We start from the raw sequence: 24283 nt of genomic DNA on the forward strand, positions 1-24283 counted from the left end.
ATCTTTTTAACAATTTAAGATGTACGAGAAATATCAATTAGTAACAACTAACAAATCAAAACCATATTTAAAACCATCTATAGATTAAGATAAAGATTGGATTCATTAATAAAACAGAAATTTCTTTTAGTTAAAAAAACTCACAAACTCTATAAAAACTAGATGGCCATAGAGTACAAAACATCAGAATCCTAAACCAGTTACTTTCACCGCCTTGCAATGGAATTCACCTCTTTTTCTTGGGAAATCAATTCCATTGAAGATCCAAGCATACCACAAGACTTGTGTTTCGACGATTGCTTCTCCATCATCTTCAGTTTCACCAAAGAATTGATCCAAATTACTCAACCCACAAGTCCAACCTCTGACTCTGAGGTTGACTTTTCTTCTACAACTGTGGCCAATGAAGCGTTCTTGGTTCCTTCCGATATCCTGTGTAATTGCACTCCGTTCACAGACCTCAATGGAGAAAACACCGCATTCTTACATGACGTCTTCTCCTCATTGCCTGTATCCCATCAGATCTTGGACCAAATTTTACCTGCAATGGGCGAAACCGCAAGAACGATTCGAAGCCATGAAGGTTGTGACTCCGGCATGCCGGAGATTGTTGTGAACCTTTATGTTACTACGCACATTGTTGTAGAAGATTCTGATTTCTATAATGATGATCTTCGTCAAAACGTTCCTGAACTAGCACAACTCGTGAATCTGTTGGAGAGACCCAGAATTGATAAGCAAGATGATGATGCTGAACAACAATGCGCGATTTGCTTGGAAGAGTTTGGCCAGAGTATTGAAGATTCAAGTGTAGAAGTTGTTCGCACAAATTGCTCGCATGTTTTCCATGAAAGCTGCATATTCCGTTGGCTCCGGCGTTGTGCCGACCGGCAATCGCCCTATTCTTGCCCGTTATGCCGCTGTAGCATATTTCCGACCTCACAGATGGATGAGGAATAGGTTCATCTTCAGTTCTTCACCATAATATATTCCACTTAATTACCAGGCTTACCACTAGAACTTGAAGGAACCTTTCTTTTTTAGTGTTCTGTAGGGTTCTTTAATTTGTTTTTAATTATGTAGCATCATTATCCTAATTGTTAAGATGTGAATAAATAGTAATTTTCTTAAGATAGGATAAATCTCCAACCTTAAAGTATAATTCTAATAGTTGTTTTGTTAAATCAGTCGATGTAAATTAAGTTTACAGAAACAGCTAATAAGAATTGGTTAATTTGTCATGTTATAATTTCTATCTTAATAAACTATTACAAAAAAAGTCTCTGCATGAGCAAAACCAAAAAGATCAATTGGCCATTGTTTTTGAATTCAACTTTCTAAGATCAAATGCTTTAAATTATACTTGGGATATATTCATCCTTATTATTACTAACTGTAAAAGAAAAGCCAGAAAGCTTATTTTGATTTCAACCAAAGCATAAGTTTAGAAATATTAGGAATAGGAGGATTTAGATCAGAGAATGGTAACTTATCCAATGAAAATGATTGATTTATATATATATGTATACAATTCATTGAAATTGAAAGCGCATTAACAACTTTACATGGTTGAACTTGTCTCCCTTTGTGTCATACAAAGGAAGAGAACGAAATCCAAGCTTAAGCTCTGAAACTGGCAAGCATGTTTGGCCAGCAAAATCATCTTTGCCTTGATCTTTGTCTTTCACTTGTATTCTCAGCAAAGCAAGCTCTGGAACCGTTAATGGGAATTCAAACTCTTCTTCCCAAACAGGGAACCACTTGTCCATTATTACCTTTGTTTTCTTCTTCCAACAATCAGCTCCAACTCCAACCGTACAAATCTGTCACACACACCCCTTCAATTCTAAATCTACTTCCATAAGAAAACACTAGTAAAATGTGTTTGATAGTAATTTCAGCAAGTAAAATCATCTAAGGGTACTAACTATTAATTTCACGTTAAAACGACTGCATATGAAATTGATAGTTGAACATATCGATTCACCTAACAATATTCAACTATTAATTTCACATGAAAGCAACTATACATAAATCTTTCTTGTCTTAATTATCAAATGTATTTTTATATCTACTTTTTCTGTATTTATGTCCTAGAAAAAACTTTTGAACACTATCTAAATTAACGTTACAAGAATAAGACTAAACATAACTTATGCAATTGAACTGACCTTTACAAAAAAATCAGGGGGAGAACACTTATCAAAGTGTGTAGGACTGAAATCTAAGTTCCATCCATTCCCCAGGTACACTTTTACCTGTTATTAAGACATCATGATCAATGTCAACATATAACAAAAGAAATTTGATAGTATACATAGTAGTGATAGCTGATATATGCTTACCTTCAATGTCTTCTTCACTGGCATTTTAACTTTAGGATCATAATCATTGTCACACTGATGTCTCTGCATTAGAATTTGAGGCTTTTTCACATAACCACATCCTCCATTTGCTCTGAACATCCCTTGCATCAACCATAGTTGTTTTCCATACCCCTGTTACATTCAAAAATTTAACATAACATATATTAGTAATCTCATTTTAAGTTCTTCAATTGAAAATATTTTGCCTCAATCTTGAACAGTTCCCTAACCTGCATATTGAATGCAACCATTTGAGCTCCATAAATCCACCCAATATGTGGTTTAAAATTTGTGGATTTGACTCGCATCGCGCTTGGATATACCCTTAATATATTTTTCTGGGTGAACCTGAAAAATATAACAGTTCGAAATAAGAATGTACGAAATTTTCATAAAATACATGTAATAGAATGTGATGTGATGAAAATTTGTGTGTACCTAACAATGTCTGTTCCATGAGATTCTAAGGCCTTTAGAAGGGTCTTCTCACTCCAACTAAGGCGTCTAAGATCACCATCAGGGTTCAGTTTATCCTTCAAACTACCCTTTAATTTTCTATTCTGAATTGTGATTAAGCTTTTGTAATCAGGTGAAAATTGTTGGTATGATTTCTTGTCACATTCACATGAATTGTTATCTCCTTCATTATCACCATCACTTTCATTTTGCTGAAACATGAAGAATGAAGTAACATTAGAATTTAGAACACAAGGGCTTGTATCATTATTTAAGAAAATCTTAGATAAATTCTCACCATGGAATCTGGGGAATCCTTTCCCCATGTTTCTTCCTCAGATGAATCACTTCCATTCTGCATAGGAGTAGAGTTTCCATTGTCCTTGATTCGATTCGCCTCGAAGCTTTCTTTTGGAGGCTTGGTGGATATAACTATCCTGTTTTTCAGTGATTCCGGTGAAGGAAATTCTTTCAAACAACCTGTTTCAGGTTTGAAAAGCACTTCTCCAAAAATCTGAGTTGCCATCTGCAAGAAACAAAAGAGAAATGAAATTAGAATAATTTAAAGAAGAATAATAAAAGAAAAGCTTCAAATGCATACCTCTGCAAATTTATCTCTAAGATCTTTTGTTAAATGATCTTCTATAGTTATGATCACTGGATACTCAGATGCAAAAAAAGCATATTCCTTTATGGATTCAAGGCATTTGATAGCTGAAACAGGATTCGTAAGTGTCCTGAAAAAAACAATAATCAAATGAATTAGTTTCTTACATTCTCAACAATTAAGATCAGGTAAGAATAGAGATTTTGATTGTGGTAGCTTATAGTACCATCCATGATCTACTTTGATGTCATCTTTATTTGCAGTTGGCCATAAATCTAGCTCGATTACTCGCACGCCGCGCTTCAAGGCCATTATGATTGGTTCTTCACTGCAATCACTGCTTATTTGATTCCCTGTTAGGTAGGAATTGTGTCCTGAATATATGAAATAATGAGACAATGGAGCACTCATATCATGGTGTACCTGTCAAGAACAATTCAAGAATGGTTACTTATTATTTCAAGAATGGTTTAGTCTCGGTTACATGGATCAAACGACGCAAATAGACCTTACCTCGGCTTTCAAGGGTCCATTGGATTCATCAAGAAGCAAGAAATGGAACAAGTCCTCAAGTGTTATCTCTTGCTTTCTTTGTTGATTATCAACATCAACACTTTCTAGTAACTCTTCCTCCTCCTCCTCCTCCTCCTCCTCCTGCGTCGGCGGCCTTTTCAATCTTAAAATTTTCTCAAGGATTTTCTCCGAATCGGATAAGGTGCAGCCTTGTTCGCCTTGGTGCTCCACCAAGAACCGGAGGAGCTGCTCCGCAGACATGTGGGAGGCTCCTCCGGCGAACTCGGAGAATGCATCCTTGAGGTCATGAGGTGGAACATGCTGAGTTTCCTTGTACTTTTTGATGAAGAACAAGAAGCTTTTGTATTTGGTGTAAGTCACCATGCTATTGCCCATCCCTTTCTTCAAAATCTCAATGTGTTCCTCAAAAGCGGTTCATATTTTGAGAGAGATTAGGATCAAAGCATGCATTTATAGTTAGTGAAACAAAAGCAAGAACTTTCTAAGCAGAATCTAAGTCTTTGCTGAGATATCATTGTTTCAACTTCCATGAAATCAACTTATACAGGCAAGCCTTCTATTTTTGTTTTTCAAGCCTATTGGCTCATTATCTGCTCTTAATATAAATTCGGCTAGAGTTATACTATGTACACTAAAATCGACTACTAAAGTTAACTACCAGTATAAAATACAGGCTGAAATATAAAAATACATTAAAAAATAAATTAAACTACACATGTATTTATATACAAATACATTTGTAGTTGATTTTAGTGGCTGAATTTGGTGTACAAATAGCATTTTTGATTTGACTAATTCGACTTGTTAGAGATATATCTATTCATATATTTTCATCTATCATATTAAAAATTTAAAAGGAATAGTTTTATAACATGATTTTAAAACTTTTACAACTTAAAGATTTGAAGTAAATAAAAAAAAACTATATAAAAATTCATACAAATCCAATGAAAATTTTGCGTGAGAAGTTAGTAGAAACACAGCAGAAAATGTTCATACTTTAAAGACCATTATTTTTGCTTATTAATTCGTTTAGTTTCCCTTTTAAATATGCTTTTACAAAAGCTAAGTCAACACTCAACAATAATATATATATTGCAAAAGCCAAAAGTTTAATATATTTCAAGTTGCCATGTTCCGCGTTTAGCCAAACTGAACAAAGTTTGTTAGTGCAAATTGAAGAAGAAAATATATATATATATATATATATATATATATATATATATATATATATACCAATATTTTCTTTTTAAAAAAAAAATTGTGCAGAGATTCATAAAGTTTAACAACTCTACTCATGATTGAACACTTTTTTGCACTTAATAAATTAAAAGGAGACGTTAATTATTGGAATACCCCTACTTACTCACATGCTGTAAAATTTCTAAAAAGTTACTGTCTTTTCAAGTTTTATTCTCATTCATTTGCACCCCTAATACTCTAAAGGCAATAATTTTTTATATATATAATAATAATAATAATAACAGAAATGTTTCATAACAAAAATAATTATCCAAAAATATTTATCTTAATTAATGAATATTAAATAAAATAATTTTTTTTTATTTTGTCTTCATTAGCGATATAATAAATACAATTGCCTATGAAGTTCATTGCATTGTTAATATGTTCAATGTGAAGATGAGTCCCATGAAGAGGATTTTTAAAGAAACAATTGAAAGAAGTTTCGATTGTGTTGATAGAGATTATGAGATCATTGTTAGTTGTAAATATGAAATTGCCTATGCATTATTATAATCACGCATTCACGCTTTCTGGTTTGTTAGATAAACATCCACAATTATATATGTTCTATCTATGTTCTTGTTGAGTAGTATATATTTAGAAATTTTTTAGTTATAACTAACACGGTAATGAGCCAACGAGTAATAGCTCAAATGGCATAATCTCCCCATACAGATTGTGAGTTCGAGTTTTCTATCTTTGGTAAAAAAAAAAAAAAACACGCTAATAAAATTTGAATTTAAAACTCTATACATCTTATTATAAAAAAAATTAACCACTAAATCAGCCGTTCATATAAAATATATGTTCAAATACAAAATATATATATAAAAAATAAATTACATAATGCATATATCTATACAAAAATATAAAAATATATGAGTTAAATAATGCATTTCTGCTATTTAAAATCTTTGCTATTAGATCAATTCTAATAACTTGTCTATATTCAGAATTTTATGAATTTCATTATATGTATTAAAGTTATGATGAGTATATTCTTCATTAATAAATGATCTATCTTTTAGTACTAGTAAGAATTAATAAATTATTTTAAAAAAAATATTTTAAAAAAATTTCGAAAAAGCAGAGACAAAATAAAATTGGCAAAAGAAAAGCAGTTAAAATTGAAGAGAAAAAAAAGGCTCAACTCGGGGCATGGATATACAGTTTTAAACTTTTAATTAAGTATTGTAACACGTGCATAATATGAAAAATTCAAACTTATCCCTGTGAATTTATTCAGCTTAATCTTTATATAAGTATTAATTATATCTTTGATTGTATTTTTGTTCACTTTGCTTTAGTTACCTTCCAAGATAGAACCATACACAGTGTATTGTATTAGTATTTTTTGTTATAATGATCGAAAGCTAGTAGATGGAGCCATATACGATGAGCATCTTCCCAATGAATTGATATAGATAGCTCTTTTCTACATATCTTTTGTTTGTGTATTATTTATACTATAGTCGTGACTCCACTAACTATATTCATATTCCAATCACATTATACACTTTATTCTCATCTTTATTAATTCCATGATACATTACTTTATCTTGTTTCATATTCCATTTATGTGGATTAAATAAATCACTATATTATAAATTTATTATTTGATGGCTATTACCATTAAGTCCTTTAAAACTTTGGATAATGAATTAGCGGCTGATAACGGACCTCATGCTCTAATTAATGGGTTCTATATGACAACTATTTTTTAGAAATATTTCATGTATTCATTTTATTTTGTACATGAATAATATACATATATATTCTCTTTTAAAACGTTATACGAGACAATAAATACAAAAGATATATTTCATTAGTTTTTTAATGATAATTTGGAGCGAATTATTTTATTAGGCGTTACATGGATTTTATTTTTAGGATAATTTATACTAATAAAATAAATAGAGTTTATTAAACAGATATTTTAAATCAAAATTGGTTGCACATTTTATCTTAATTTACTATATATATACTATATCAGTAGTAAAATTGAAGGGTTAAGTATTTTTTTCATTTTTAAAGTCGGAAGTCAAAATTAAAATTATTCCCAACCTTATTTTGTTATTAAAATTATCCTCAACATTAAAAAACGTTATCAAATCGTCCTTTTGAATATAATAATTTTTGAAATGACAAAAATACATTTTTTTATTATTACTAATTATCCCAATCTCACCCACTGATTATTCCCACCCCTTCCTACTGCACCTAAAACAAACAAATTGAAACAAAAAAAAAAAGAAAAGAGGGCGGCCTTCTACGGCGAAGAGACGTCAGCAATTACTTTTCGTTAGGGGAATGGCAACAGGTCAGAATCGGGCGCTTGGGTTGCGCGGGGTAACAATGTGCTGGAAATTCCATTTGTTGAGATCGTTGTCGTCGTCACCGGCGAAGAGGTCCGGAGAACGTGTGACACTTAGTCGACGGAGCTCGGGGCTCCCTTCGCTGTGTCCCTCCCTTCGCTGAAGGTGCTGCATGTTGGGAATAGGGTTTTGTTTGGATGCCATGAGTATATAGTGATGCTTTTCGCTGAGTGCCCTGTTCTTGAGAAATTGGTATTAGAATCAACCTATAGCGACGCATGTGGAGGATCCGTTTGTATCAAGGGAAGTTCGATTTGAATTTAAATCATTTGGTGAAGGCTAGGATTGGATTCTCTTGGTACAAGACCTACACTAAATCTATGTTCTTGATAATCAATTTCCTCTTCAATGTTTGATGCCTTTCAATTTTGTCCTCGACGGTTGAGGTGTGGTATTTTTTGTTTCTGAACTTGGATTTTTCAATTCACTCTACTGAAGTTTGATTAATTTAGAATGTTGAAGTGAAATTTTATGTGATGTGTGGAGTTTGAAGGTGACTGTTGAAAAATCACCTTAATTTAAAATTTTTGTGGATTTATTGTGATTGTTGTTGTTGTTGAATTGTTGCATAAAGAAAACGGTTCAAGTGAGAAAAAAAAGGGGTTAGGAGTAGTGAGTGGGTGGTAGTGATTTAGAATGATGAATTAAAAATAGAGAGAAAAAAGATGTGTTAGTTATGGTGGAAGTGGTGATGATTACGGTGGCAGTGATGACGACGATAAAAAAAAAGAGAGAGAAATATATGTATAGCAATAGTGATGATGATGGATAGTGGTGATGGTAGAGATGGTTTTTCTATTTTTGTTTAAGAATAAAATTGTCCAAAAAATTTTGTTAATGGATAAAATGACGATTTTATAATGTTTTATAATATTTATGATGATTTTAATAACAAAAAAATTGATGACGATTTTAATTTTAGCCTCAGATCTTAGAGACGAAAAAAATATTTAACTCTAAATTAAATAAAAACAAAATATGTAATTAATTCAAGACAGCATGTATCACCAATTGTAATTTAAAATATTTGTATAATTTTAAACTTTATTTATTTTATTAGCATAAATTACTCTTATTTTAACGCGGTAGATAGGTGGTAACTAGTAAAAATCGTATGGAATTCTAGGGACTGATATATATTGTGATTTGAAGTTGTTCCAAGAAGGCTTCTAGTGGATATTAGCAATTTTGTCCAATTTTTCCGCTAAAAATATTGGAAATCGCAAGCGCAACGGAAGATTAATTTATCCATGGAAAAAGTGCTCTAAAATGAAAAAAATAAGGTATTAATTATCGTTGAATTAGAGTAGTAAAATTCACAAATGATAAATAAATTTGATAATAACTAAATTATTAGTTATTTATATTTTACCAATTTATTCATTTTAAAAGTTTCTTTTTTTCGAATATGATTGGAATGAAATAAGGGTCGTTGAATTCATCCGGAATGATGCTTTCTTACTACCACATAGCAACAAAGATGCCATAGTTATTGCTTACAAATTTTTGGCATTTTTGGTCCCTTCTCCAGCATGAATTAATTATGTGCCACAAATTGGTGATATACATTATGCACACACCATTTAATAAGATTCTACCCGGATTATGTGAAGCGTTTTTTTTTTTTTTTCACTCGAAATTACACGGGGTAGAAGGACGACCTCTCTAGCATCATCAACGTTGATCTTGTGAAGTTGCTTTTTTTTTTTTTTTTTTTTTGGTCTTGTTGTGAAGTTGCTTAAATAAGGGAACACACTCTTCTTTTGGACTCAAAATGATTAGTACTTTTTTTTTTTGGTCGGTAAAATGATTAGTACTAAGAGCTTATCTGTATAAGATTGTTCGTACTTGGGCTGAATATATTCTAGTCCAAGAATCTACTACCAGCTCCTGACATTTCAATTGGACCGTTACCAAGCAACTCGACACAACAGTTTGTGTGACCTTGTCGAAACGAGTTTGACCAACTAAGATAAGGTCATCACAATTTATATCTGATCCAACTTGTGGAGTAAACTAGATACTATCTATTATTTTGGTCATGGCTACTAAGGTGATACCACTTTAAAAATAGGATAAATTTTTATTCTGTAAAAAAAAAAATCACTCATGATCATTTGAAGTTATTTTTAAGGGATGACCAATTTCTTTCTATAATTCTATAAATATTTTAATATTTAGATAATTTTTTTAGAGAATTTTTTTGGTGAATAATAGAATTGAATGAAGAATGAAATTTTTTACTTAATTTAGCAAAAACATATGTATTACACATGATGTTTTTTTTTAGGTTTTTTTTTTATTCTAAAAAAATTATCTTCACTTTTCATCATAATATTATCGTTTTTTCCAATTCAATTCTATTTTAAATTTGTTAAGACTCTCCTTAACTTAAATATAAAAGTCTATTATAAATATCCTCACTTCAAGCGAGGGCATCAGAAAAAATTCAGCTCCGATGAACTAATAGAAAATTTTAACTAAGGAGTATAGATCTTGTGTTTAGATCTAAAAATACTATCTAATTTCAGTTAATAGCTCGGAACAAAAATGAATATTGATTAAGTTGAGATTTTTGGAGTTGAGTCATTTGACTTTTATGGTAGAATTTTTGGAGGTGGAGCACTCTATCATCATTGACAATCACTACCAGAAATACGGGCATTACCAACGGAAGATACCACGAATAAAAAATAGTGGCAAATTATATGATCGTGGTAATCACTTGCAACGTCTTGTATTTCCGTGGCTAAATTTTGTGGATTTTTTCGACGATTTTGTTTGTTCGTGGCTAACTTGAGATGACTTTCCTCATTTATCACAGACCTAATAATGATTACCGTGACGAATTCAAACGATTTTCACTTCAAAATTTCGCCTTTAATTTGGCGTTTTCTTCCATCCCTTTCAAAATATTTTTATGCAGTTTATACTTTTTCTCAATTTTTATGCAGGCTTTTTCAATTTTCCAATTGTTAATTTTTTCTCCCTTCTTCCTTTCTAGTGTTGCCACTGAAAAATTATACTCTGCTATATCTCCGAATCTTTTTTTACTTACTACTAATTATACGCTGATTTGGTTAATTTTTCTTTCTTGATTTAAAAGTAATTTTTTTGTGTGGTTGTGTTGTTCATTACTTTATAAAAATCATATTGTAATATAATAAAAAAAGACTAATTCATATACATACAATTTTACTATTTATATTTTTTAGTTGTCACTTTTTTTTATTCGAACTCTTTCTGGCCAAATACAGTTTTAGTGTTCAATTTCACATTATGCATTAATTTAGAGACTTTAGTAATGAAATAAAATGATTCAATTAAAAATAAATGTTAAAATTATAAAAAGAGTATCAAAAAGGTACAAAAAGAAAGTACATATTTATCTTTAATAAAATAACTCTAGTTAATTACTCACTATTAATTTAGTGCAATATTAATGAACAAAGTTCTAACTCTTAAAATTCAGAATATTAGTTTTATAACTACATTTTATTATTCTATCTATTTATTAATATTTTATTAATTTAATAAAAAAATAAAATAAAATAACTTTATGGAAGTTCATTTTTTAACTATGTACAAAATTTTTATTCTTTTTTAATCCAAAGGTATCAAATTTTTAAGTTTTAAGTTTATTTATTTTAATTTTTATTGATGCCATTTTTTTTTAAATCCAACGGGTCAAAATTCTAAATTCTAATTTGTACGTAAAATTTTTAAAATATAATTTAAAGTGATAAAATTTATAATTTAATATTTTTATTAAAATTAAATTTTATTCTAAATTAAAAATGATAGTTACTTCACTAAACAAAATTCAAATTAACATTTATAATAAAATAAATGAAATTTTTAGCGATAATGTTAAATGTAACTTTTATTTAGTAGCCCACTCACCCAGTTTTTACGATAACTCCCTCACACTATTCTTTTTCCCTAAATTCCCTATTTGTTAGCTCCTGTAATTGATTCAAATTTGATAACATGCAGCCAACTCCTCTCGTTAATAACATTCTCTTCAGTTTCTCCAAATCCGTAATTTCTTAGCTCCTGCACTCAGGTCAAGCCAACTAACCTTCAGAGTAAATCCGTTATGCTCAATTTGTTCCTGTTTAAGTTCTGAGTACGATCGCATTAGACATTTTGTGGAAGAGAAGGGACCATGATTTGCATCTTTTATTTATTTATCCTTTTGATGGTATAGAGAATGAACTTTTGGTATAAAGTATAATTTAAATGCATAAATATAATTATCTACTTAGTAGTACCTACTAATGTGATTAATTATATTCCTAATTAACTTTAATTCTCTTTTATATGCTGAAATTCCTAAAATCAACATTATTTTGGTAATGCTCATAGTTATAGCAAGGTAGCAAACAAGAGTTATTATTTACATTTCTTATCATTTCTTGTGTTTCTTACTTTTGAGTCTAACTTTATGCATTTAGTTCTATATATTCTAAACCACTTCAGAAGAAGAAGTTCCACCATTTAGATCACTATGGTAACATCCATTCTTCAAACATGTAATTTTTTTTATATACTTAACTTTTTTAAGAGCCTAGTCTTTGTGAATATTTCTTTTTACATGAGTGTTATTTTGTGATCATAACAATGTTAATCAGTGTAGATTAAACTATCTCAATGAAAGAGATTTTAGTTTGATGTATAAAGAAGAAAGAAATTCCAAGAATGGTAAGAAGCATTCTATACGTTGATCAATAGAAATGAGGTGGCAATAAAAAAAATTTCTTAAAAAATTGTAAGGATACTTTATTTGATTTGCTTCTTTCAACCTTTCTTTCGTTATAACACTAAACAGTAGTTGAGACTGTTGATTCTTTCAATTATTAAAGCGAAGTTGTTGTGTGATTGAAATTTGAAATTATTTAATAGAGAATAAGAAAAGAGAATTCATAATTGAAGTGGAGGCTATAGGTCATGTTAGACGTAAACATCTTATATGCCTGCTTGGAGGGAGTTAACAAGTATTTATTTTTAGTAAAGTAAATCATTTTAAGTTATTATCTATGCTCTCACAACTCCTGAGTACATAGTATCTATTTCTTTGTATTATCAATAGCGTTTTTATTTGTTTTTGTTTCAATATTTAAGCTATTAATGGATGAATATGTGAACAATGGTAACTTAGAGTAATGGATGCATGTTGCCATGAAATAAGGGACACTTATCTGGGAGATCCGCATGCTCGATATGCTCGATAGTTACCTGGTAAGTTCAACTTTCTACTCTAAAATATAGATCTTGATAATTGCTAACACATTTCTATTTTTATTTTTAAATTCTGTCTCTAAATGGTTTTGATTGCAATCTGATATCTTACTTACTTACATGAAGCAATTGAATTGAAAATTATTTACCAGATATAAGTCTAGCAATATATTGATTGATGAGGAGTTTAACGATATGTTTTATGTTGTGAAAATGAAAACTCAGCTTTATTGGGTATGCATTTTTACTTTTTTTTTTTACATTAAACTATTATTTTAAATAATGTCTTGGAACATTTTTTTTCATGAATTAAAAGATAACACAATCTTATTTGAATGTTTTCGCAGGTACTCCAATGAAGATGTTAGAGATCTAATAATGATGCATTCTAATACTTAATTTTGTAATAGTTTAAACTCATTTAGTTCAGGATATTTGCTTTTCAATATTATTACTTAAATTTCATATTTTTATTAATAAGAATTCTACTTATATGGATATGGCTAATTTTTTTTTAATTTTATACGATATAATTTTGTACTAAGTAGCATCTTTATTATATATATATATTTTAATTTATCTTTTATGATTAGCCACAGAAAAAATCATGGCTAAATAACCCACTAACATTAACCACGGACAAAATTGTGGCAAAAAAATTCAGCCCGCCAATATTAGTCACGGACAAAATTGTGGCAAAATTATACTTGTTGATTATATTGTTGTCATTTAGCCACGGTTTAGAGCGTGGCTAAAATAGTGAAAACCGTGGCTATTTAAATGTCTCTACGGGTCACAAAACCGTGGCTAACAGGCCAAAAGCCGTGGCTAACTAAAAATGTGTCGCCTTTGTTAGCCACGGATACCCATTCGTTGCTAACGCTTCATCGCCACGGTTTTTCTTGATTTTAGCCACGGTTTTTTCCGTGGCTAATCACCGTGTTTCTGATAGTGAATGGTGTCATTCCCATTGTTGCTTACTATTGAGCTTTTGGATAGAGAGAATGTTAGATATTCTTCAAAATAGTTGGATCTATAAGTGTTCACAAGATATGAAAAGCAATCGGAAGAAAAGAAAGATGAGAGAGAAATAAGAAGAGCTAGAATCCCACTATGTATGAGAGAATTGTAAAGAATAAACAATAGGTATATAATAATAAATTCATTTTTTTTTAACATTTTTTTTAATGTTTAGTGTTAGGAAGAATCTAGTTAAAAAAAATAGTTCAAAAACTCAATTAACAAAATATATAAAAATTTAATTAAAAATTTAATAAAATTATAAGAACTAACAAATTAATTAAATTTTTATAAGTACTTTATTTTGATGATCTTAAAAGTTTAATGTTGTATAATAAATTTTATTACAAAAAAAAAATATATATTTGAATAGGACAAATAGAGAGGGAACAAATACCCAATAAATGGTTTAGACAAGAAAAAAATAGGATGATATTTGAGTATATTATAATAAAACGGATCGGGTCAAATAGTACCAAAATCAACCCTATCCGTCTCATTGCAATCTCTACTCATGATTCGTTGGGTACATCACAATTAACCTTCTTTTTTTTTTGGGGGGGGGGGGGGGGGGTGTCAAGTTACAATTAATTTTCCGATCAGATGAAGCTGAAGCATTTCCGTGCATCATGGGCTTGAAGATGGCCCAAGAATGCAAGTTTTAAGTGATTCATGTAAACTGTCTATATCTTTGATTAGTTGTTTATTATTATTTTTTTTTTGAAGGTATTTTATTAATTAGATATAGCTAGTCAATTAGTATTAATAATTTTATATCATACTCGCATGTAAAGAGAAGTGAATATAAAATAGCCCATGAATTAAGGCAGTTGACTCTGATCAATTTCGATAAGGTGTGAACGAAAGATTCTTCAAATCACATTTGTAATTCGGTTCATTTGAATATTATAAATCTTATTTGTGAATGAAATAATTCTTTATTTACACTATGAAAAAATAAACGCAAAAGTAATAATTGAAACGCAACTAAAATCTAAATCCTAAAAGAAAGGATATATGACCATCCATTTCTTTGTCATATTATCTACGCTTTCTACAAATTGATTCATGTGTATTCGTAAGAAAATACATTGTAGCTATACGCAACACATGTACCCCATGAATTGTGGAATTATTTCCAATTCCTAATTAAAACTTGTCCGCGTAGTGTCCGTGTGTTTCTCACTTTATAGTTTATATCCATCCCTTGCCATTCAAGAAAACTTAAGAGGGTATCCCATAAACGCAATAATGGGTAGAGAATTTTCTTTACACCATCTTTAACTTCCTTCTATTATTTCCTTTTTTTAAAAAAAACATGTATAGAGAAACCGTACTATTTATTACTTTTAGATTTGGAGATCTAAATTTTCTTGCCTATTTTATCATTAAAAATACTAGCGGCTCAACAGGCACTACCGTGCCTGTTCAGCCGCTTTTTTTATGGGATTTAAAGTTAATTATTTTAATAAATTTTAAAATTTTAAATTCGAATAACATAAAAATAATAATATAGAATAATCAATGATAATATAAAAATGTTCAAATTAAAATAATCATATATTACCTATCTATAAACAATAACAATATGAAAATGATTTAATTATAATGAACACATACATCACCTATCTACAAATCTACAAATAACATAACTCATAAAATAATTATTACAATATTATTTTATCTTCTTCTATCTAACTCAAAGTCATAAAAATAAATAGAAAAATACTATTGTTTACAAAATATGAGCCATATTTAAAAGTCACTTTTTTCTTTGTTTAGGAACCTTTTTTTTTAAGTGGTAAGCCAAAGTACGGATCTGTATTTGAAGAATCTTTCTTGTGCCTACAAAAAGTGTAAAGAAGAAAAATAATTATGTCTTTTTTTTTGTGATTATATATCAAACTATAAGTAAAAACGTTAAGATAAATCTAAGGTAATTTCTGAATTTGTACCGAGAAAAAATCTTTAACAATTCCTCATACATCTCCTTATCAATAAATTCTTGAGCCTTGAAGAACTACAAAATTTAGAAATCAATAAAATATACCATATGCCAATAAAAATTTCATTATATTTGAACGGAAAGTTAATAATAAAAAATATAAAACCTGCAAAATTGAAATTTCTTGTTTGAGGTTGGATTTCCTACACATGCACAACAAAAGAAGCCATTAAACCCTCTGTAGAGCATTCAAATCTATAAGTATCCGATATTACCTCTATTTTGTGCGGTTTTTTAATCTAATGATAGGTACCTGCAATGTTGTTCTTTACTAATATCAGTTGGTTCTGCTCCTATGAGTTTGTTGCTGGAAAAAGAAAATTGTTTAATTTATTATCAGTAGTTTAAAATTATTTTTTGTAACTTTATTCAACATGAGAAACATAATATTCGTTACAATCTCAGAGTAACCTTTTAATATTTTAGGCATATACTTTTTTCTTTTATTTTTTATTAGTAAAAGAAGAACATAGAAGGGGATAGATAATAGGTATATCAATAATATTCTAATTACGATGATTGTGTTACCTTGTATGTTGTTGGAGCAGTATTTCCTTTTTTATCATCTTCCATAATTGGGTCTTGTCTGTTTTAACCGTTCCTCCCCAACCAATAGAATAAATTTGAAGGGAATGAACCTATTAGATAACATATGATTATGATTGCTAACATAGAAATAGAAGTATGTATATTGAACACAATTTTGACAGTAATTAATTTAAAAAATTACTTTATTGTCTATTGGTTTGATTGATGCAATTGCTTGCTCATCTTTCCATGCACTCCAGAGATCTTGGAATCCTTCTTCCTGTAATTGATATTTGTTAATATATTTCTAGTATATATATAGTATGTCTTAGTTAATGATAATTAGTACGTACCTGTTGCATAAAACAAATGTTCAAGTTCGTTGTCTTTATCTCCTGACATATATTGATGAGCTCCTTTAAAATCAAATTGTCTATTAAAAAAATATAAGTCGTTAGTCCTCAATAAATTGAAGTTTGTATACAAAGATATATATATCAAGGAAAAAGATTTAAAGATTAAAATTATATGTAGACTGAATTGTACTAAGAAGTAACTACACATACTTACTAAGAACATAAATTACCTGTGAGGAAGGTAACAATATTTCTTTGAAAACTACATTTCTGGTAAATTTTCTACTTGTTCCATCTATTTTTCCTTCTTTGACTAAAATTTTTGTAGTTGACTGAGAAATACTTCGAGACAGAGCAACATATAATTGGCCATGGCTAAATACATGTTTAGGGAGATAGATCCCTACTTTAGGAATGGTCTGTCCTTGTGATTTGTTTATTGTTATTGCAAAACTCAACCTTACAGGAAATTGCTTCCGGATAAGTATAAATGGCAGTCCTGAATTTTCTGTTGTTTTGTGTTTTATCCGAGGCAAGAAAGCTCTTCTTCCACAGTGATGACCGGTTAAAATTTCTACGTCCAACATGTTTTGAAAAGTTCCACGACATAGTAACCTTGTACCATTGCATAAGCCGGCCTTAGGGTCTATGTTTCTCAATAACATCAAAGGTGCACCTCTTTTTACCTTCAACACATGAGGTGGCAACCCGCCTGTAGAAACTGAGTTAAGATATTCTTGTTGATATAAATTATTAGCATCTCCTTCTACCTCATCAAATGAGACTAAATTTCGTTCTTCTCCTGGAAACTGGTTGATAATTATATCATTAAGCTGTTGCACATCATGATTTTTTGGCGTCAATATTGCCCTTTCTACCATGTAAGAAGCGTCCCACCCATGAGATTGTAAGTTTGGAAATATTTCTTCTATTAACTTGTGCAACGATGTTTCACCCTCCCATGGAATTGCCATATTTGCTTGTATCCGTACAAAGTCTTCATGTATGGTGGGCTCAATTCCATCACCAATGCGCATAAGATACTCAGCAAAAACATGATCATTAGAAGATCGCATATTTTGTCGCAAATGGAGAATTTTAGTGGAAGCCCATAAATGAGACTTAACTATAGAAGCTGAAATCATTTGTGACTTACTACCTTTCGGTACCACAGGCAGTACTTGGCGGAAATCTCCTCCCATCACCATCACTTTTCCTCCAAATGGCATATCGTTTGCTAATAAATCTCTCAGAGTGCGGTCTAATGATTGCACCGATTCTTTATTTGCCATAGGTGCTTCATCCCAGATGATTGCCGTTGTTTGTCTAATCAGCTTTGCAAGATCTGATTGTTTGCTTATGTTGCAAATGGATGATGGTTCTGCATTAATTGGGATCTTAAACCTAGAATGAGTTGTTCGACCCCCAGGCAATAATGTTGCGGCGATTCCTGATGATGCAGTTACCAAGACAATATGACCCTTATTTCTCAATTCTGCAATTATAGCTCTGTAAAGAAATGTTTTGCCTGATCCTCCTGGCCCATCAACAAAGAACACTCCACTTTCTCTTCGATCAATTCTATTCATAATGCACTTGAAAGCTTTAGACTGGTCATTGTTCAATCTTGTTACGGAACATAGGTCTTCCCGGGGTACTTCGACAGACAGTTCTTCTTGGATAACTCTGGGTATCGAGTTGTCATTGTCATTTTCATGAGTTAGAGCTGGCAAATCGTATTGTGTAATCTGTTTTCCGTGCTGAAGAAGTATATCATTTATATCCCTGAGTAGTCGATTTGTGAACACTAAGGCTGTTGTGGTGCTGGTTGATGGATAATCATCCACCATATATGAATAAAATTCATCCCATAAGCTTCTTACATCTGTAGGCTCACAAAATATTAAGATGGTTGCAAACAACCTTCGTAAAGCACATGGCAATCGTAAAACAGAAGCCTCAACCAAACACTCACGGATGTTACTGTCACTCTCTAACAATCCTCAGTGTTGAGCAGACTGCTTGAAGGACGAATATTGGACCCCATTCACTGTTAGCAAGTCATCCCAACTGATTGGTCCTCTGACATTAGATAACAGAATACACAAATAGAATTTTTCTCCTTCTGAAGGTGATACAATATAAATTCGACCGATGGATCTCCTCTGTGTCTTGCGCCGACGCCATTCCTTTTCCTTGTTGTGCCAAGTGTAATACTCTGGAATTTCCCTGTACAAAAGATGCCTAGATTGTTGGTCCTCCTCACGATTTAGGGCAAAGAACTCAGTGAGCATTGTTCTAGAGAAATAATCATCATTAAGTATTTCAGGAATGGTTTGGTGATCATAGAAGCTCACTTGATGTTGATTTGGCAAATGAATTTGTAACCTTTCCACTGATGGATACATTCGGTAAAGGTTAAATTTAAATATTCTCCAACATGCCTCTAGAGCAGCAATCCATCTTGCATCAACAAACTGTTGGACCTCATCAACATTAGAACCGTTGTGAACTTCCATTGCCACCCGGTCTGGACCCTTGTAGCAATATTTGTAGAGATACTTTATATTCTTGATGCTACTACATATCTCAACATTAATATGGCAATCATACTTTAGTAGTAGCCAAGGGTTGTACGGAACTACCCATCTATTGTCAACCGTGACATTTTGGTTAATCTGTACTGGAGTGTCGAATCGTCGCCTATATTGCGAATATGAGTCGTCACCTCTTCGTGTTTCTGTTGCGAACTCCTTTGGATAGTTGCGTTTACATTGGCCATTTTTCATGCAGGGTGAAGATTGATCAAGTGTACTGCAAGGACCATGAATCATATGTTTTAGCACTGCATCATGTAGGTGTGGTTCTACTTCTTTAGATGGTATCTCTGCACATACCAAACTATCATAATGCTCCGGGTCAATTAACTTGTCATTGTTTTCTAAGACTAGCAACATATGTACATGTGGCAACCCTCTTTTTTGAAACTCAGTGACATAAATATAGCTCTTCACCTTTCCCAAGACACCCTTAGTAATGACATCCTCTTTCAGCTGTTCAAATTTGGCTCGAAAAATTCTTGTTGTTAGATCTGGACGATCTTGTGAAGTTTGAACTGGGTTGAGTTCTGAAGTTATTTCAGTCCAAGATGGGTTGCATGTCATTGTGAGAAAAATATCTGGCTTGCCCTCTTTAAGAACAATCGCCATTCCATCTTCATATCGTTGGGTCATGTCGCGACGGCTACCAATGAACGACGATGGTAATATTGTTCTTTTTCTTCCAACATTTTCTGAAGACAAATATATAGAAAAATATTATTAGTTTTAATAATTATTTTGGGTAATTCTTAATGATTTTCGAAGTAGCAATTAGATACAACAATATTTACCTGCATTGGTTTCTCCTGTGTGCAAAGCATCTTGTAAACCTTGGTATAATTCAGCCCGTAATTTCTTCTGTCTATTTCGAACCCATCTTAACTTTCCAGTTTCAATTTTCACATAGTTATCAACAACATATTGTTGTAGTAGTCGCCCTGCTTGCAATACGGTGGAATGATCATTGGGGCGGATCTACAAATTTTTTAGAATTTGCAAAAAAGGTTAGATACATTGATCAATTTTTTGGCATAATTTTATTGAAGTCTATTCTGCGTAGAAAATAGGGATTTGTACCTGGAGCATATAACTATTATATGTTCGGCATGATACTTTGCCGCCACTTTGACTTCGGGTATTAATATCCCATCCATGAGTTCCAAATGGAAAAAGAAGAGGATATTGTAGTGGATCGTAATAGCCAACGAATTCCTGAATCCTTCGTAGGCTACCAGCATGAGTTTGCACCTTAATATCTCGTCTACGAATCATTGTTTCAACGTCATCACCAATAATTATAGCTGCTACCTACGACGCAGTTGGAAGACTATATTGTGGCTGATTAGCAGGTCGCTCTCTAATGACCAAACTACACTCATGTACATCTGACCGTTGTGCAAGCTGGCGAAACACATGGAGAAAAGGATTATACCGGTGTAGCAATTGTTGTAACTTGAAAACTAATGTTTCATGTAGTTGTGTGTTCTCCAGCATCCTATTCTGCAACTCGTGATCAGTATCATATATGTACAGTTGCAAAAACCGTGGTCGCGTACCCTGATCCGGATGAAATCCCCCTATACTGTGATATATTGAGCCTTGAGCACGAAATGTATATATACCACGACCTGTTATAGCCAGTTGTTCGTCTATGTGCACACCACACGAAGTGAAGGAAAATACATGATTGTATCCACGAATATGTTTCCTAAAATGGTTTCCTTCTGCAGAGGGGTCCAAGAAGATTTCAAGTAATTCTTGAGGAGCATTTACTCGGGGAAGAGAGACTTTTCCCCCATTACAGCACATCTCGAACGTCTCATGGTGAAATAGACGTGCGCTACAGTAATGACATGTCCTTGGGACTGGTAGCGGAGTTCGAATTATTGTTGCATCCTCTTGAAAATTTCGAGCACAATTATGGGATGCTCGAACATTTTGTCTAATTTCTGTACTCGTATTAAATTAACATATATTTGGTTACATTCATAATGAAAATCATAAAATGATGAATTTTGTAACAACTAAAAAAAAAAAGTTCTTTGTTTGTTGATTATAAATACAAAGAATTACTTCCATTATAGTGGTCATCATAAAAAATAGATAAGTAGCTATCAAATATTTAAGTGATGTTTCAATCTTTTTTTTAACTTTGTTACATTGTATAATATTGTGATGTTGTTTGACTTTATTTTTTTTTGAAATTTTGCCAGTCAGATGTATTTAACAACTTTAATTATAAAATATTTTATTTTATTCTTTCTAAAGATGTTTTTTATTCGTTAAATAAATATTTTTATTCTATTATTTAATTATAAAGAATATTATTTATTCTGTAGCAATATAGTTTTATTCTTTTTTTAATAAAATCATTTTGTTTAAAACCTTTTATTCGAAACTGTTATAACAAAGTTAATCTAACTTACGATATATAACAACATTATATTATTCTAAATGATTATTATTTTCTTGTTCCATTATATATTTTTGTTTATATGGTAACACTATGTTTATCATGGATTATTTTTTTTTAGATTAAATAGTCAATACAATATAGTTTGAGTATGGAATAAATAATTTTTTTTTTAAAATGCTTTCTCTATGTTATCATAATTTTTTTTAGCTTGTATGTGTTGTTTCATGTTTTTTAAATGTTTAGATATTACTGGTCGAAATAATACAATACATGAGGATAATATTAGTTCATATTTTATTTATTCTATTACTTCTAATAATTTTTATTTTGTATACTTTCGCCTAGAGTTATCATTTTAATTTTTACTATTTATTTTATTTCTTAAAATATATTTTATTTAATCATTTTATGTTGTCATATTTGTGTGAATTATAATAAAATAATTCAACAAAATATTAAATCTTTTAAATTATTTTTTTTCGTTTTCATTTAAGTTTCCATATTTTTCATTTTGATTGGCAAATAAATATTTTAAGTATTATATTGGTTTTTGTAAAATTTTGTGTATAGATTTTAATTTTTTTTTGTTAGGCACGGACACTTTTTTTTATAATTAGTTCTTGTAATGATCTTAAATAAATAAATTTTTTAACATTTTATTTAATTATTTTATTTTGTGTGAATTATAACAGAATGATTCAATAAAATATAAAATTCATTAAATTACCTATTTTATTATTTTTGCTAAAGTTTACATATTTTTCATTTTAATTGGCAAATAAATATTTTAAGTATTTCATTGGTTTTTATAAATTTTTTTGTGTATAGATTTAAAATTTTTTTGTTAGGCACTGGCACTCTTTTTTTATAATTGGTTCTTGTAATATCTTAAATAAATAATTTTTTAACACCAATTATGCTCACACTTAATGTTTACTATGAATACATTAATATGCTAACATATAAGGATAAAATAATATTTTTTTATAAATTTATTTATCTATTAAAATTATGTCACAATACTAAATATATAAAAAAAAAGTACAATACTAATCAGTTACATTTTCTTCACGTCTACTGTTTTGATCAGATCTATTTCCATGAATTTCTGATAGTATGTAAAAAGAACACATCAACAAAATTTTAAAATTTTTCATTAAATTAAGTCTGTACAGTATCAGTGATAATTGAGAGGTTACTTTTAAAGAAACAAATCATACAAAATTAATTTGATTGGAAGTAATAGAAAACGTAGAATACCCATTAATATCATAATTATTCAAACCCTGAATAACTAAAAAAAATAGATAGTGACCGTAAAATACAAATACATGATAGGCAGTTAGAGTTTCTGTAAAAAGTCACCATTTGAAAAATAATTCAAGTGTAACCGTATAATAGATTTATGTAGTGAAGAAATTAATACTTCTGATATATCTATTTTTTATAAGAAAAAGTATAAAAAAATATCGAAATACTAATTATTTTTGTTATATAGTGAAAAAATTGAAGTTACAATTATATTATTAAACACATATATCTAATATAATTTTTTTTTATAATGATGCGGCGCGAGAACAATTTATTTATTCTTATAATAATATTATATAGGTCAATAATGGAAGGTTTATTGAATCAGAATTTATGAAAAAAATACTATTAATTAAATAAATATACAGGAGTTCTATCCATATTTATTAGCATTTGGTATATTACTTGAATCAATTTTGCTTTTATTATGAGTATCTAAATATTTAAAAAATTTATTATTAACATGAAAATAATGTATGTTGACAATTTAAGAGTACATTCGGTAGATAAATTACAGATAAATAGTACTAAGAGTACATTAACATAGAGATATTGTAGAAATAATTCAAATTAAATGGCAAATTAAATTATAGAAAAAAATAAAAAAAATATACCAGAATTATCTATTAAAATTTAATAATAAATATATTATTAAACATTGAACATATATATTTTTCTTATAATAATACAGCTATAAAAATTGTTTGGCAATATAATATTATATTAAATAATTATTAAACTATTTAATAATCGAGATTATAATTATATAAAGTACATTAAGACAATATAATAATATCTATAATAATATTATTTAGGCCAATAATAAAAGATTTATGGAATCAAAATTTAAGAAAAAAATAAATTATTATTAATTAAATAAATATAAATATAAATATATAGGATTACTTCCCATATTTGGACTGTTTGGGAACGACAATAATATATTTTAAATGATTATATTTTACAGTGTATAATTTTTCTTTAGAGATAAATAATTCGTGAATATAAAAATGATATAAAACTGGTAGCATAATAATAATTATATTGAAATAGTAAATTTATCAATTTAAATTTATGTAGTGAAAAAATAATCACTTCTGATATATTTATATTTTTTAGAAGGAAAAGTATAAAAAAATATTGAAATTATCAACTAATTTTTTTTGTTATATAGTGAAAAAATTTAAGCTACAATTATATTATTAAACATATATCTAATATAA

At 29.8% G+C, this 24283-nt stretch overlaps 4 protein-coding genes across 4 annotated transcripts; 1 reads left to right on the top strand and 3 right to left on the bottom strand.

Annotated features, from left to right (window-relative positions):
• The first annotated feature begins 209 nt into the window (after positions 1-209).
• LOC130939198 (uncharacterized) lies at positions 210-1142 on the top strand. The gene has a single exon (XM_057867319.1). It carries the CDS (start codon positions 220-222, stop codon positions 958-960), a length of 741 nt encoding a protein of 246 aa, XP_057723302.1. The 5' UTR covers positions 210-219; the 3' UTR covers positions 961-1142.
• A 315-nt stretch (positions 1143-1457) lies between these two features.
• LOC130940538 (phosphoinositide phospholipase C 6-like) lies at positions 1458-4511 on the bottom strand. The gene is made up of 9 exons (XM_057868702.1): positions 3943-4511; positions 3656-3852; positions 3424-3559; positions 3121-3348; positions 2805-3034; positions 2597-2714; positions 2346-2498; positions 2172-2258; positions 1458-1823 (listed from the first exon to the last, which is right to left on the bottom strand). Exons 1-9 carry the CDS (start codon positions 4336-4338, stop codon positions 1533-1535), a joined length of 1836 nt encoding a protein of 611 aa, XP_057724685.1. The 5' UTR covers positions 4339-4511; the 3' UTR covers positions 1458-1532.
• A 12422-nt stretch (positions 4512-16933) lies between these two features.
• Positions 16934-18583, bottom strand: LOC130939417 (ATP-dependent DNA helicase PIF1-like). Its single transcript, XM_057867524.1, has one exon. The coding sequence runs from the start codon at positions 18581-18583 to the stop codon at positions 16934-16936; it is 1650 nt and encodes a 549-aa protein (XP_057723507.1).
• Positions 18584-18736: 153 nt separating this feature from the next.
• LOC130939418 (uncharacterized) lies at positions 18737-21142 on the bottom strand. Its single transcript, XM_057867525.1, has 4 exons — positions 20717-21142; positions 20411-20641; positions 20125-20308; positions 18737-20025 (listed from the first exon to the last, which is right to left on the bottom strand). Exons 1-4 carry the CDS (start codon positions 21140-21142, stop codon positions 18737-18739), a joined length of 2130 nt encoding a protein of 709 aa, XP_057723508.1.
• Between the last annotated feature and the right edge of the window lie 3141 nt (positions 21143-24283).

The sequence above is a fragment of the Arachis stenosperma genome, chromosome 7, assembly GCF_014773155.1.
Source record: "Arachis stenosperma cultivar V10309 chromosome 7, arast.V10309.gnm1.PFL2, whole genome shotgun sequence".
Taxonomy (NCBI): domain Eukaryota; kingdom Viridiplantae; phylum Streptophyta; class Magnoliopsida; order Fabales; family Fabaceae; genus Arachis; species Arachis stenosperma.